The 12,443-nt window shown below is 43.4% G+C and overlaps 1 protein-coding gene across 1 annotated transcript in view; it reads right to left on the bottom strand.

The window, feature by feature from the left end:
- LOC136626663 (alpha-2-macroglobulin-like protein 1) overlaps nt 1–12,443 on the bottom strand; it is a 200,952-nt gene that overhangs the window by 58,549 nt on the left and 129,960 nt on the right. The window contains exons 15-19 of the mRNA XM_066601680.1: nt 12,132–12,284; nt 8,887–9,033; nt 6,459–6,567; nt 796–868; nt 141–366 (exon numbers count right to left, since the gene is read on the bottom strand). Coding sequence (XP_066457777.1) covers nt 141–366; nt 796–868; nt 6,459–6,567; nt 8,887–9,033; nt 12,132–12,284 — 708 coding nt within the window. The remainder of the gene's footprint in view (nt 1–140; nt 367–795; nt 869–6,458; nt 6,568–8,886; nt 9,034–12,131; nt 12,285–12,443) is intronic.

Below are 12,443 nucleotides of genomic sequence, written 5' to 3'. Positions count from 1 at the left end.
TTTATGACAATTTTACTGTAATAGCTTCATATTCCTTGACATACATAGGAGTCTACTGCTCTACAAGAAAATGGACTGCATCAAAAATTTTGGGGTCAAATTTTTAATAATGTACTTTTTTTTATTATTCTTTTTCTTACCAGAAGACATTTCTTCACATAGCTGAAGACCATGGCCGTTATTGTAAACTTCTCTCCTTGGACTACAGAGTAGGGAACAATCAGGTCAACGAAGTAAGGCTGGAATGCTGTGAGCTCTACATCCGTAACACTGGCAAAACCAGTCTTGCCCAAGCAGAAGGCATCGGTTACCCATGTAGTAACACTGTCCGGAGTAGTTCGATTCAGTACAAAGTGTCCATCTGAGCTGTAAAACAAATACGTTGTGATAAATTAAGTAATATCAATCATGACAAGCAGAATTTAGCAGAACTGCATAAAGTAGCAAGGCAGAGCTCCACCCACATAATTACTTTTCGGCAATCTAACAATAAAGTAAGTTGCCCCCTACTCCTCTGTATTTACCCCTCAGACCCCTTATGAAGTGATCACCTATCATTGAAACAACCTATCCAATGTTTAGCCACCTGCCTGGGGTAAGAGCAATATAGTGGTTACAAGTTCAGTTCATTACAGCCGTGGGAAGTCTGAGTATGACAGCTATAATACAAACTGCTAAAATGTGACTGCATGACAGATAACTGAAACTGGCCAAAGACATTGTTGGTAAAAGGTCAGCCTAAATCATTAAAGCTATATCATATTACATAAGGTGGCATTATTATTATGTACTCACCCCACAGGAGCTAGCTCAAATAACCAGCTGTCTGGAAAGTCTCTTCGTGTGAAGCGGGCTAGTTTCTCTTTATCTTTTCCAAGAAAATGTAAGATTACATTAAAATAAATACATGACTTACTTAAAGGTATAACATGGAAATGTGTCTAGATTTAGAATATGGAAATGCAATTTCACAAACAAATTGCACAGAATAATATCAAGTACAGTCAAAAAAATTGTGCAGAATGAAAATGTATGCAAAGATGTATTCAGGCTTGAACTGTCCCATAGGGGAACAGGTGAATCCCCCGGTGATCCCTTAGCAGGTAGTATATAGCATCTTAGCCAATCTGTACCTCCATATAAGACACTGGATAGTTTATGTATTTACTGTATATAGATGCGATTGCTAGCTGAGATGACATTTTGGTACACTGACAGACTGGTCGATATCCTCTCTCCTGGACCCTGCCTTCTTCATGTCGCTATAGGGGCTTCCTATAGTTATAAGGCTTTTTTCAAATACTTGAATTGGTTTTTATGCTTGTATATTGGTCTTTTTCTTTTTGTGTTTTATCCTGTAAATACATCTAAAACATTTTTTCCTTTTTTTTATTCCATAGGAAGGTATGGGAAAAATCTGTATATGAGTCTACTCCTTTAACTTTGATAGTCTATTCTATACTACTGAGAATATAGATCATTATCCAGTTTTTGGTTTTCATGATGATTAGGTGATCCCTTTGTTATTATCTCTGTCATCACTTGTTGTGTATACTGTTTTGCAATAAAGGTCTTTGAAGCAACAGATTGGTGTAGACATATACATATGACAATGGACAGCACTAGATTTTGATACATTGTATTATATATGGGTCCTAGCTATAATGCATAGGAAATTGGGTCGAATGGCATGACTGTGGGACTCCAAGGACAGGAACGCTATCCTCTCACGGTCCATATGATAATGCGCATGCTCAGTGTAAGCATGTTACGTGACCATGGACATCTGTGTTTACAGCGCAAGAAGATGACGAATTACGGTTGGATTGACACGGATGCAGGACTGAGCCACGTTTCATCCACATGGTCCATCTAGTCCTATCCAAGAGCACAGTGCCAGATGTTTCCCATTTCCATCTGATATGGGTTAGAGGTGTGTTCTATGTCTGTGTTTGTGATTGGTTTGTGGGTATACAAATATGTTAGTAGAGATGAGCGAGCATACTCGTCCGAGCTTGATGCTCGTTCGAGTATAAGGGCGCCCACCCACTGGCGATTTTTTTTCCCTGCAGGGGTCTATGGGACTTGTAATGTTAAAATCGCAATCGCGCAAAATCGCGATTTCGCAGTAAATTGCGATTTTGCGTGATCACGATTTTAACATTACAAGTCCCATAGACCCCTGCAGAGAAAAAAATGCTGCGAATTTCGCAAGGGAAAAAAAATCGCCAGTGGGTGGGCGCCCTGAGGGTGCTCGAGATGCTCGTTACTCGAGACGAGCACCACGCGGTACTCGTCTCGATTAAACGAGCACTGACCATTGAATTCAATGGAGCCGGCAATACAGCCGGCTTCATTGAAAGCAATGGGCTGCCGGCGATCTCAGGATACATTTTCGGGAAGGGCTTAAAAATAGAAGCCCTTACCTGAAAATCATCCTAAAATGTGTAAAAATAAAAAAATAAAAATATGTCAGCATAAAGATCATTCTCCTCTGCCATAGCTGTAACAGCTGTGGCAGAGAAGAATGATGTTAGCCCATTGAATTCAATGGAGCCGGCAATACAGCCGGCTCCATTAAAAGCAATGGGCTGCCGGCGAGTGCGGGAGTGAGACCCCTTCCCCTCGCACTGCGTGCTAGTTGTCAATGGAGCCGCGGCTGCTGCCGGTGGCTCCATTGAAAACAATGCTCTGCCGGTCCCATGCATTCTTTTCCAGGGAAGGGCTTTACATATAAGCCCTTCCCTGAAAAAGAAACATTTTAGTGCAAAACAAAAAAAGAATTTAAAAAAACTTACCTCTCCGCCGCTTCTGTGACCCCCGCGGGCATGAAGAACACATCTGCCGCATGCGGCAGATGTATCCTTCACCCCCGCTAGTTAAAAGAATTCCCTGCTGCTACACCTGCCACATCTATGGCAGATGCAGCAAAAGGAATTCTTCAATTCTCAACCGCAGCTGTCACACATGACAGCTGCGGTAGAGAATCCTGCTGCCGGCATCCTGTCAATGGCTTTTCAGGGAAGGGCTTCATAAGCCCTTCCCTGAAAAGCCATTTAAAATAGTGCAAAAAATAATTCTCACCTCCCTTCAGCTGCCGGGGCTCAGCCACGTCTTCTAGCGCTGTCCCAGGCTCTGTAGTTCTGAGCTATTAGCAGCTGGGGATTTAAAATCCCCACCTGCTGGTAGCTCTGATTGTGGTTGGCTGAATTGCTTCAGCCAATCACAATCAGAGCTACCAGCAGGAGGGGATTTTAAATCCCCAGCTGCTGATAGCTCAGCAGCGCTACAGAGCCGGGGACAGCGGCAGAGGTCCGCTGAGCCCCGGCAGCTGTTAGTGGCTTTGCAGGGAAGGGCTTCATAAGCCCTTCCCTGAAAAGCCTTTTAAAATAGTAAAAAAAAATTAAAAAAATAGATACTCACCTCCCTTCAGCTGCGGGGGCACAGCCGTGTCTTCTCCTGCTGTCCCCTGCACTGTGGTGCTGAACTGCTGATCTATCAGCAGCCGGGGATTTAAAATCCCCGCCTGCTGAATGAGCTGCCTCTGATTGGTCACAGCCTCACCAATCAGAGGCAGCTCTCACTCACACCCATTCATGAATTCATGAATGGGTGAGTGCTGCCTCTGATTGGCTCAGCGCAGGGACCAATCAGGGGCAGCTCTCACTCACACCCATTCATGAATTTATGAATGGGTGTGAGTGAGAGCTGAATCTGATTGGTCAGGCTGTGACCAATTAGAGGCAGCTCATTCAGCAGGCGGGGATTTTAAATCCCCGGCTGCTGAATACTACAGAGAGCAGTTCAGGAGAACTGCCGGCCAGACGCGGCTGAACTCCGGCTTCAGCGGAAAGGTGAGTATACATTTTTTTTTTTATTTTTACACATTTTAGGATGGTTTTCAGGTAAGGGTTATATTTTTAAGCCCTTCCCGAAAATTCATCCCGCGCTCGCCGGCAGCCGATTGCTTTCAATGGAGCCGGCTGCATTGCCGGCTCCATTGAATTCAATGGGTTAACATCGTTCTTCTCTGCCACAGCTGTTACAGCTGCGGCAGAGGAGAACGATCTTTATGCTGACAGTGCGGGGGGGGGGGGGGTCCCACTCTTGCCGCTATTGTGGCTTAATAGTGGGACCTTGGAACTTGAGATGCAGCCCAACATGTAGCCCCTTGCCTGCCCTATGCGTTTCTGTGTCGTTCCCATCACTTTCGTGAATTTCCCAGATTTTCACCAATGAAAACCTTAGCGAGCATCGGCGATATACAAAAATGCTCGAGTCGCCCATTGACTTTAATGGGGTTCGTTACTCGAAATGAACCCTCGAGCATCGCGGGAAGTTTGACTCGAGTATCGAGCACTCGAGCATTTTGGTGCTCGCTCATCTCTAGTGAGTAGTGTTTAATGTACTTTTAAACTTAAAGGGGTTGTCCCGCGCCGAAACGTTTTTTTTTTTTTTTTTAACCCCCCCCCCGTTCGGCGCGAGACAACCCCGATGCAGGGGTTAAAAAAACAACCCGCACAGCGCTTACCTGAATCCCGGCGGTCCGGCGTCTTCATACTTACCTGCTGAAGATGGCCGCCGGGATCCTCTGTCTCCGTGGACCGCAGGGCTTCTGTGCGGTCCATTGCCGATTCCAGCCTCCTGATTGGCTGGAATCGGCACGTGACGGGGCGGAGCTACACGGAGCCGGCATTCTACACGAGCGGCCCCATAGAAGACTGCAGAAGACCCGGACTGCGCAAGCGCGGCTAATTTGGCCATCGGAGGGCGAAAATTAGTTGGCACCATGGAGACGAGGACGCCAGCAACGGAGCAGGTAAGTATAAAACTTTTGATAACTTCTGTATGGCTCATAATTAATGCACAATGTACATTACAAAGTGCATTAATATGGCCATACAGAAGTGTATAGACCCACTTGCTGCCACGGGACAACCCCTTTAACAAAGGCCGGGACAAGGTGGAAACATCGTAATTCGTAACTTGTAACTTTTATGGAGAGGCAATAAAGGAAGCGTCATTTAATGCTGGGCATGTTTTACTGTAAAAGTCTGTGTAGTGCTCTATATATTTTTCTTTGCTGCTATACTTGGGATGATCCTACACGGCTCTACAAATTTGTAGGATCTCTTATTGTGCTGTTGGATACATGACTACTTTGAGCTATAGGGGCTTCCATCACCAAACATCTTGCAGCTTTGTTTTACTGCCTGGAGCCTAGCACTCCCTGAGTTAGTCAGTGGTCCAAGGCAAGAGAAGAAAGATATGACAGCATTCAAGGTGCAAAATGTAAAAGTCTTTATTCTTGAAAAAGACCTTTTGGTTGAAACTTTTCTGCGGTTATATCATTGGAGGAATAAAAACTTTTGATTTTGCAGTTTGAATGCTGTCGCGTCTTTCTTCTATTACTTCAGATTGGATCCATGGATTCTGGCTTTGGGCAACTATACATCAGTTGTCCCACTTCAAAAGTGTTGTGGATTGTGCTGTTAGCACCATATCTATTTCTACTAGTCCAAGGCAAGAGTCAGATAGTAGGTTATTGAGAGGGCCCCTAGGACAGAATCAGTATGAGGCAAGGGCCAGGCAGCAGGCACGAAGGCAGGGCTTACCTGAAGACTGAAAAGACTGAACGGGAGAACAGCTAAAGAGGTTAGTAAGGCACCTAGCTTGTTTAATATTTTATTTTGGGGTGTTTGGCAGTGGAAGTAGTTCATAAGGCATGGTGGGGGTGACCCAGGAATGAGATTCTAGTTCCAGGAGGCATGAAAACTACTGTGTTATCAATGTATGGTACTGTTTTATGGTTAAAATGTCCTTTTTTTCAATTTTGGGTTAAAAAGGGAGTGCGTCTTATATACGGAAAAGTATGGTATGCGTCCTCTCTCTTACTAAGTAATGAAAATACATTCATTTTTGTATTCCTTTCATCTCTTTCACTTAAGCAGGGTACTATGAATCCCAGCATGCCATGACAATTCCAAACCCCCAGAACTGCTGTTTTGTGATAAAACTGCATGTTGGTGCATTTATGGGCCCTGCTGTGGCTGTTTGTGTGTTTTTACCTTTTAAAATACATGCCCTGAATGCCATCTCTAGAATCCTCACCTATGGGGTGAATGGGGGTCCACCATTTCCCACTTGTCACATTCTCCATATACTGTACTTTACGTAAATATGACCGCTCACAAATGCAGCCATTTACGAACATGGATCAGGTAATATTTACATGTACAGTGGGTCAATAGAATGAATTTTACTGGAGGGCCCTTGTACCCCAGTTCAATACCGGATGTAATTTCATTTGTACACAATATGTTGGAAAATGGGATTTTTAAGTAACCTCACTTGCTTAAATGTACACTAAAATGTGGTGTACAGAGAATCTAATATGCGCACACAGAAATTACACATTATATTCTGATCCTAAATATTCTCATTAGCTGTGAAAGTACCTTTATCACGTTTTTTCTCTGTGGTTCCACTGCGGGCAGAAAACTCATGTTTAACACACTTCACTGGTCTCCTCATCTGAGTGTTGGTAAAAACATTTAGGTGGCTGAACTAGAAAAAGACAAAAATAAGAGTTAAAATACAAGATAACAATACAACCTAGAAGTGTAGATACTCATACATAAAGTAGCATGTGACATATTAACAATAAAGCTAATTTCACACGGACAAGCATGATTTCACTTCAGGAAAGGGAAATGTGATTATTCCCAGCAAGAGAAACCACATAATCTTATAGATATGATACCTTTTAATGACTAACAAAAATACATGATGTTATAGCGAGATTGTGAACCTCTCAGGTTCTTCTTCAGGCTAAAATGGAATAGATCAAAAGAGGCATGAATATTTCTACACACTTATGACACACATACTTATGACAAGGCACAGACATGGATGTGATTAGTTTGCACTTAAAAGGAATACTGCAACAGAGACATAAACATTTTTAACTAGACAATGATAAGGGAGTGAAAGTTTTATGGTCCCTGAATTACTGTTGGGGAGTCGCCAGGCCAGTAATACTGCAAGAGGTACACAAACATTTTTAACTAGGCACTGATAAGGGAGTGAAAGTTTATGGTCCCTGATTTACTGTTGGGTTGGGTTTCACCAAGCCAGCAGTTTTATCTGTGCTATAGATGTCTCATACCTCCAATTCACTCATAAATCCTCGAGAATAATTTAGCCTTCTATTGAACATGTCAAAAGTTGCTATAAATTTATATTCCCAAATTCTTCTATGGCTTTGTGACTTGAAACCACCCTTCAATATCATAACTCTCATATCTCCTATGTCATGTCCATGGTTAGAAAAGTGCTCGGCCACAGGTAATTCTGTCTTTCTCTGTTTAATTGTATGGCAATGAGAGCTCATCCTGGCTTTCAGTTTTTGCCCTGTTTCCCAAACATAAAGGCCCCCAATAGGACATTTACTGCACATGAAGTAGCGATCCTCCAGCATGGCTGAAAGTCACGCTGGAGGATTGGCAATTTTTTTCCATTGTTTTCAGTGGGAAACCTAACAGCTCACTCACGTGCACCTCTCACACCATGCAATGGTGGCAACCCTGCTGGATCCCCGCTACAAGGCTAAAATGACAAATCTCATTCCGGCAGTAGAGAGGGACCTCAAAATGCAGCACTATCAGGACAGACTGTTAAGCAGTGTATTTCAGAATTGGTGCAGTAATGTATCCATAATGGATTGCAGCTCTGTCGCTTAGCCGCTGTAGCAGCTCCACCACCATTTACAGGGGAAGTCTAACAGAGGTGTGGCATAGTATTTTCAGCCTGTTCAAGCCTGCAGCAAAAGCATAGGGTAAGACTTCCAATCACCAGAAGCACTTATCCATGATGGTCAAAGAGTATGTCAGCTCCCACGTGGATGTACTCAGACATGGCGTTGTCCCCTTTTACTTCTGGTTATCTAAGCTGGATGAGTGACTAGAGCTTGCACAACATGCTACAGAGGTGCTTGCCTGCCCCTCTGGCAGGCTGCTGTTAAAGAGGGTGTTCAGCACAGTTGGGAGTGCGGAAATTGTCATATGCATCCACCTGTCTACAGACGATGTGAAGCGCCTGACATTTATAAAAATGAACCAGGCGTGGATTTTACCTGACGTCTGCAGCCCCATGGCAAATTACACTTGTTAATTAGCATGCTGGCAATTTTTACTCACAGCATAGATCAAAGACCTCACTGCACCCTCAACATGCTGTTGCTGTTTCCACCATGTTACCTCCTTTGCCTCCTTCCAAAACAAAAATTTACTAAAGCACAAGAAACTGCTGTAGTTCTACAGCTTTTCCTTGGAGAAGGCCCGAGCTTGGCTGTTCTGTTCACCTGGTAGAATTTATCCTTTGCAAACTTTATGGTATTGTTTTTAAAACAAGCAGCACTGTTGCCTCCCTTGGTGTAATTTTTCGCAATTCTACTGCTCTTCATTGAAGGAAGAGTAGGAGGCCCGTGCTTGAGTGTTTTGTTCACCTGGCAGAATTTGTCCTTGTAAAATTGATGACATTGCTTTTAAAACAAGCAGCACGCCTGCTGTCCTCCTTGGAACAATTTTTGATTTAAGAGACCCTATGTGGACCTTGTTTTGTTTTTATTGACACCCTTGTGCTATGATTGATCCCATTACGTAGATCAGTGTACACCATTTTGACCAATTTCTGGAAGAAGCACAGTGTTCTGTATATGTGTGGCTGTATATGTATGCAATATAGGACACTTTGGCTACATTGGAGACCTTTTGGAGGACAATTTAGTGAAATAAATTTTTACTCCAATTGACTATAATGGGGGTTAGAATCGTCCATCTCACGAGAAAACAAATCTGATACTTTATTAGATATATTTCACCTTACCATAAAAAGATTGTATGCATCAAAAAATATGTAAAAACTCCAAATTTCAGCTGTCTCATTCTCCGGGCATTGTTTTCTTTGAATCTCCTCCATTATTATATCATGTTGACGCATATGCCTATGTGCCATGCTTGATACTTCTTCACTCTGCAAGCAAGACCACAATGGCAGTTGGTTTGTGTCATACTATAATTTCACACTTGTTATAAACACCCTTAATACAAGTCCTATATTACATAATGCTATATACATACTGTACAGTATATTGCTGACATCAGAGTAGATAATCCATCAGGCACAAGAGGAACGTGTTATAGACAATGTGTTTACTTTTATACATGTGAATACACAGTATGTACTGTGGAGGTATTCTATTGAATTCAATTGGAGCTGCGCTGCAGTACCAACCTTGGCTGCAGCAATATGGCCAACGCTTTCTGCATCGTCCGCTGACCATAGCAATAGAGGCACCAGGAATTAGCTGATTGGAGGGGATCCCAGTGGCATGTCCCCATTAATTATCCATTGATGGAAATTGACAAAGTCTAAGAATACTCCTTTAGCTAAATATGATAAATCAGCTTAGAATACAGTGAACATAATGCTGTAGAATTGAGAACACCACTGTGGGCTCACCGCACAGCCCGAAGTGAGATCTCTGCTCCATTCAATCTCTCTTCCTATGGACAGCTGCTAAAAGTCAATTGTGGTACAACCCCTTTAATCATCATACGCTGTGAACTGCTGCCTTTCCTGGCCTTGTTCAGCTAATGTGTTTCTTGCATCCAAAAAAATTTTTATGACATCATTTGTTGTGTGGCCAATCATGGTGAGCACTGGACCCCTCAGTTTCCTGTACGTCAGGTTATTTTTAGTCTATATTCTAATTTATTTGTTAGTTCACTATCCTGGTTATTTTATTACTTCTAGCACTCATTTACTGGGGACTTTGTGTAGAGAGCCTAAACCAGTTGGCGCTGAAACTTGGAACCCTGAGTCCTGGATTTTAGACCTCCTGCACACAAATGTGTCGAATTCTGCATGCAGGAGCCTGCAGTGGATTTCGACCAGGTGTCCGGCTGGCATCTGCGCATACCTGCATTTATCTGTCAATTGCAGAAGAGCCGCGTGTTGGGCAGCTTCTATTGACTTCAATGAAAGCTGTCCGTGCGGAATCCACACAAACATAAACCAGCTGCGATTCTTTTTCCGCAAGCGGAAATCCCAATTTCTGTCATGTGAACAGACATGCAAATTGTCTTTTCTTGCCAATAGATGCAGAATGCTGCAGATCATCCGCATGGGTGACGATCACAGATTCCGCAATCAATTTCCGGTGGTGTGCAGCCGGCCTTAGTGTGCTTGTGTAGGTTATTGACCTCGATGTATTTTCTTCCCTTAAATCAAAGTTGGAATCTTGTATCCCTATATCCTGAATCTTGTTCCTGAGTCCTGCAGTTAGGCCTGTATCTTGTACTCTGTCCCCAGCCCTGGAAACCTACACCTAGTGTTCTGTATGGATACTATGCTTCACCTTCGGCTCTGTTATTCCACACTACAACTTTGGTTCTGCTATTCATGCTGCAACATTTTTATTCTGCTATTCAACAATGCAAATTTGGCTCTGTGACTCCATAGTGAGTTATTCCATGATACGTGACAGTTCTTATTGCATAATGTCTTATGCTACAGAACTTTGCCAAATGTTTTTACACCGTAATTCAGTTTTTTGTTTGAACGGTGTCTTATTTTTGTAATAAATGGGACTACAGTTGTCTGCTGGACTCTGAACCAGCAACATTATACTCTTTCGTAGAATCCAGCAGCCTTGAAAAAACAATTGATTGCTGTGTGTCCAGATAATCTAACCCAGCAGTCCCCAAACTGTCCTCTGCGGAGACCTTGGGGCTCTATGAGTGACAGTCAGGGTTTCTATGATGGCGAACCTATGGCACACGTGCTGATAGCTGCTCACCACTGTACTGATTACCAGGCAGGGCACCACAGTTCCCCACTGGTAATCATGCAGCAACGCTGATTCTGGTGCACACTCTGACGTCTTGGAGTGCTTGGAACTTCTGCGAGGGAGTCACACAGAGACCTCCAGCTCTGTGTGGTTTGGAATGGAAGAGGCTGAAAGAAAGCCAAAGCTTACCCTGGGCCTGCTCTGCTTAAGAGATGCCAGTGTTACCCTTAAACATTGAAAGAGAGAAAGAGAGAGAGAGAGAAACTGAGAAACCGACATGCAGTGCACCCCTTTTCCAAATGTGAGTGATGACCGGTAGAGAGTTGGAGCGAAGGAAGAGTATCGCCGGGATCAGGAGCCACAGATACCGGGACTGTGTTTTTTCCTGTCTACACGTGAATCCTCCCTGTCACACCACTTTGAGTTTTGCCCTGTTTTTCCTGCTGGCGTGTATTACTGAATTGTATCAAGTTATTGCAAGTAAACGAGCTTCGCCGACCGTTCCCGGTTTGGCGCTGAAAGTTAAATCCCTGTGTGTGGACTCTTTATTGCTAACAACTGGATTCACCACAGAGGATGGAATGGTGGCATCACGCATGACAAAAAGGACTAAGGTAATCCACCAATGGGTTTTAGCTATTTTAATAGCCTGCCCTCAGCTCCTTGGACGTGTCCCTGGTTTCTCTCCAGGTGGGAGCCACCGTGACGAGGCCCAAACTCTACCCTGCTGTCTCCGAGGCTGGGTCCTGCTCCTCAGGTGCTACACATGTAATGAGAAAAGATAGGACCTGACCTATCTTTGGTGCATGATGAGCAAGAGTTTCCATAGGAGCTGGATAACACGCAGCTCTTGATCGTGTCAACAGTCAACTTCACTGCTAATTAAGCTTGAGTCTTAATAGCTGGAAATCGCCCATTCACACTATTTGTAATGCAGTATAGCCGCAATATTTTCACGCGCCTATACTGCGCTAAAACCATGTTCATGTGAACGAACCCTTAGATACACTCCACCCCCTTCCAAGATCATAGTCTAGAGTTGCACAGAAAATCTCTGTCCTCCCCATCCTAAATTCACAGAGTCAAATGCAAAAATTCTGATACAATTGTCACAGACAAATAACCTCCAAACAGCAGAACATGTATACCCTGTTACAAATACACAAATAATATAGAACATGGGAAAAAATTATCAATAATTTCGGGCAGTAACTGCTATATCTCTAATATTGTGCAATTGAATGTGTATATTATAGCATACCAATAGAGCAAAACTTACAAGATCTGATAGCAGCGATCTGTCCTGAGGGTTTTGAAGTAAATATCCTTTATCTACAGAACGTATAGAGCAGAGGGATCCAGCGCTTGCTGACACTTCCAAATTTACACTTGCCCCAGGATGGACCTGCTCCTCGGAGAACTTAAGTTGTACCTGTATAGTGAATGACAAGACCTTTTGAATTAGGCTCTGTTCACTCACGCATTAGGAGCCTCCAACTGTCTTTCCCTGTTGTTTTGGGGTATTTTTGAAGGCAAAGTTTGCGCAGTCTTTAGCGCTGTCTCTGCCATAGAAAATACCGAAACACTGATG

This window comes from Eleutherodactylus coqui, chromosome 4 (assembly GCF_035609145.1).
Source record: "Eleutherodactylus coqui strain aEleCoq1 chromosome 4, aEleCoq1.hap1, whole genome shotgun sequence".
NCBI classification, from domain to species: domain Eukaryota; kingdom Metazoa; phylum Chordata; class Amphibia; order Anura; family Eleutherodactylidae; genus Eleutherodactylus; species Eleutherodactylus coqui.
This window is presented reverse-complemented; position numbering and strand designations above follow the sequence as displayed.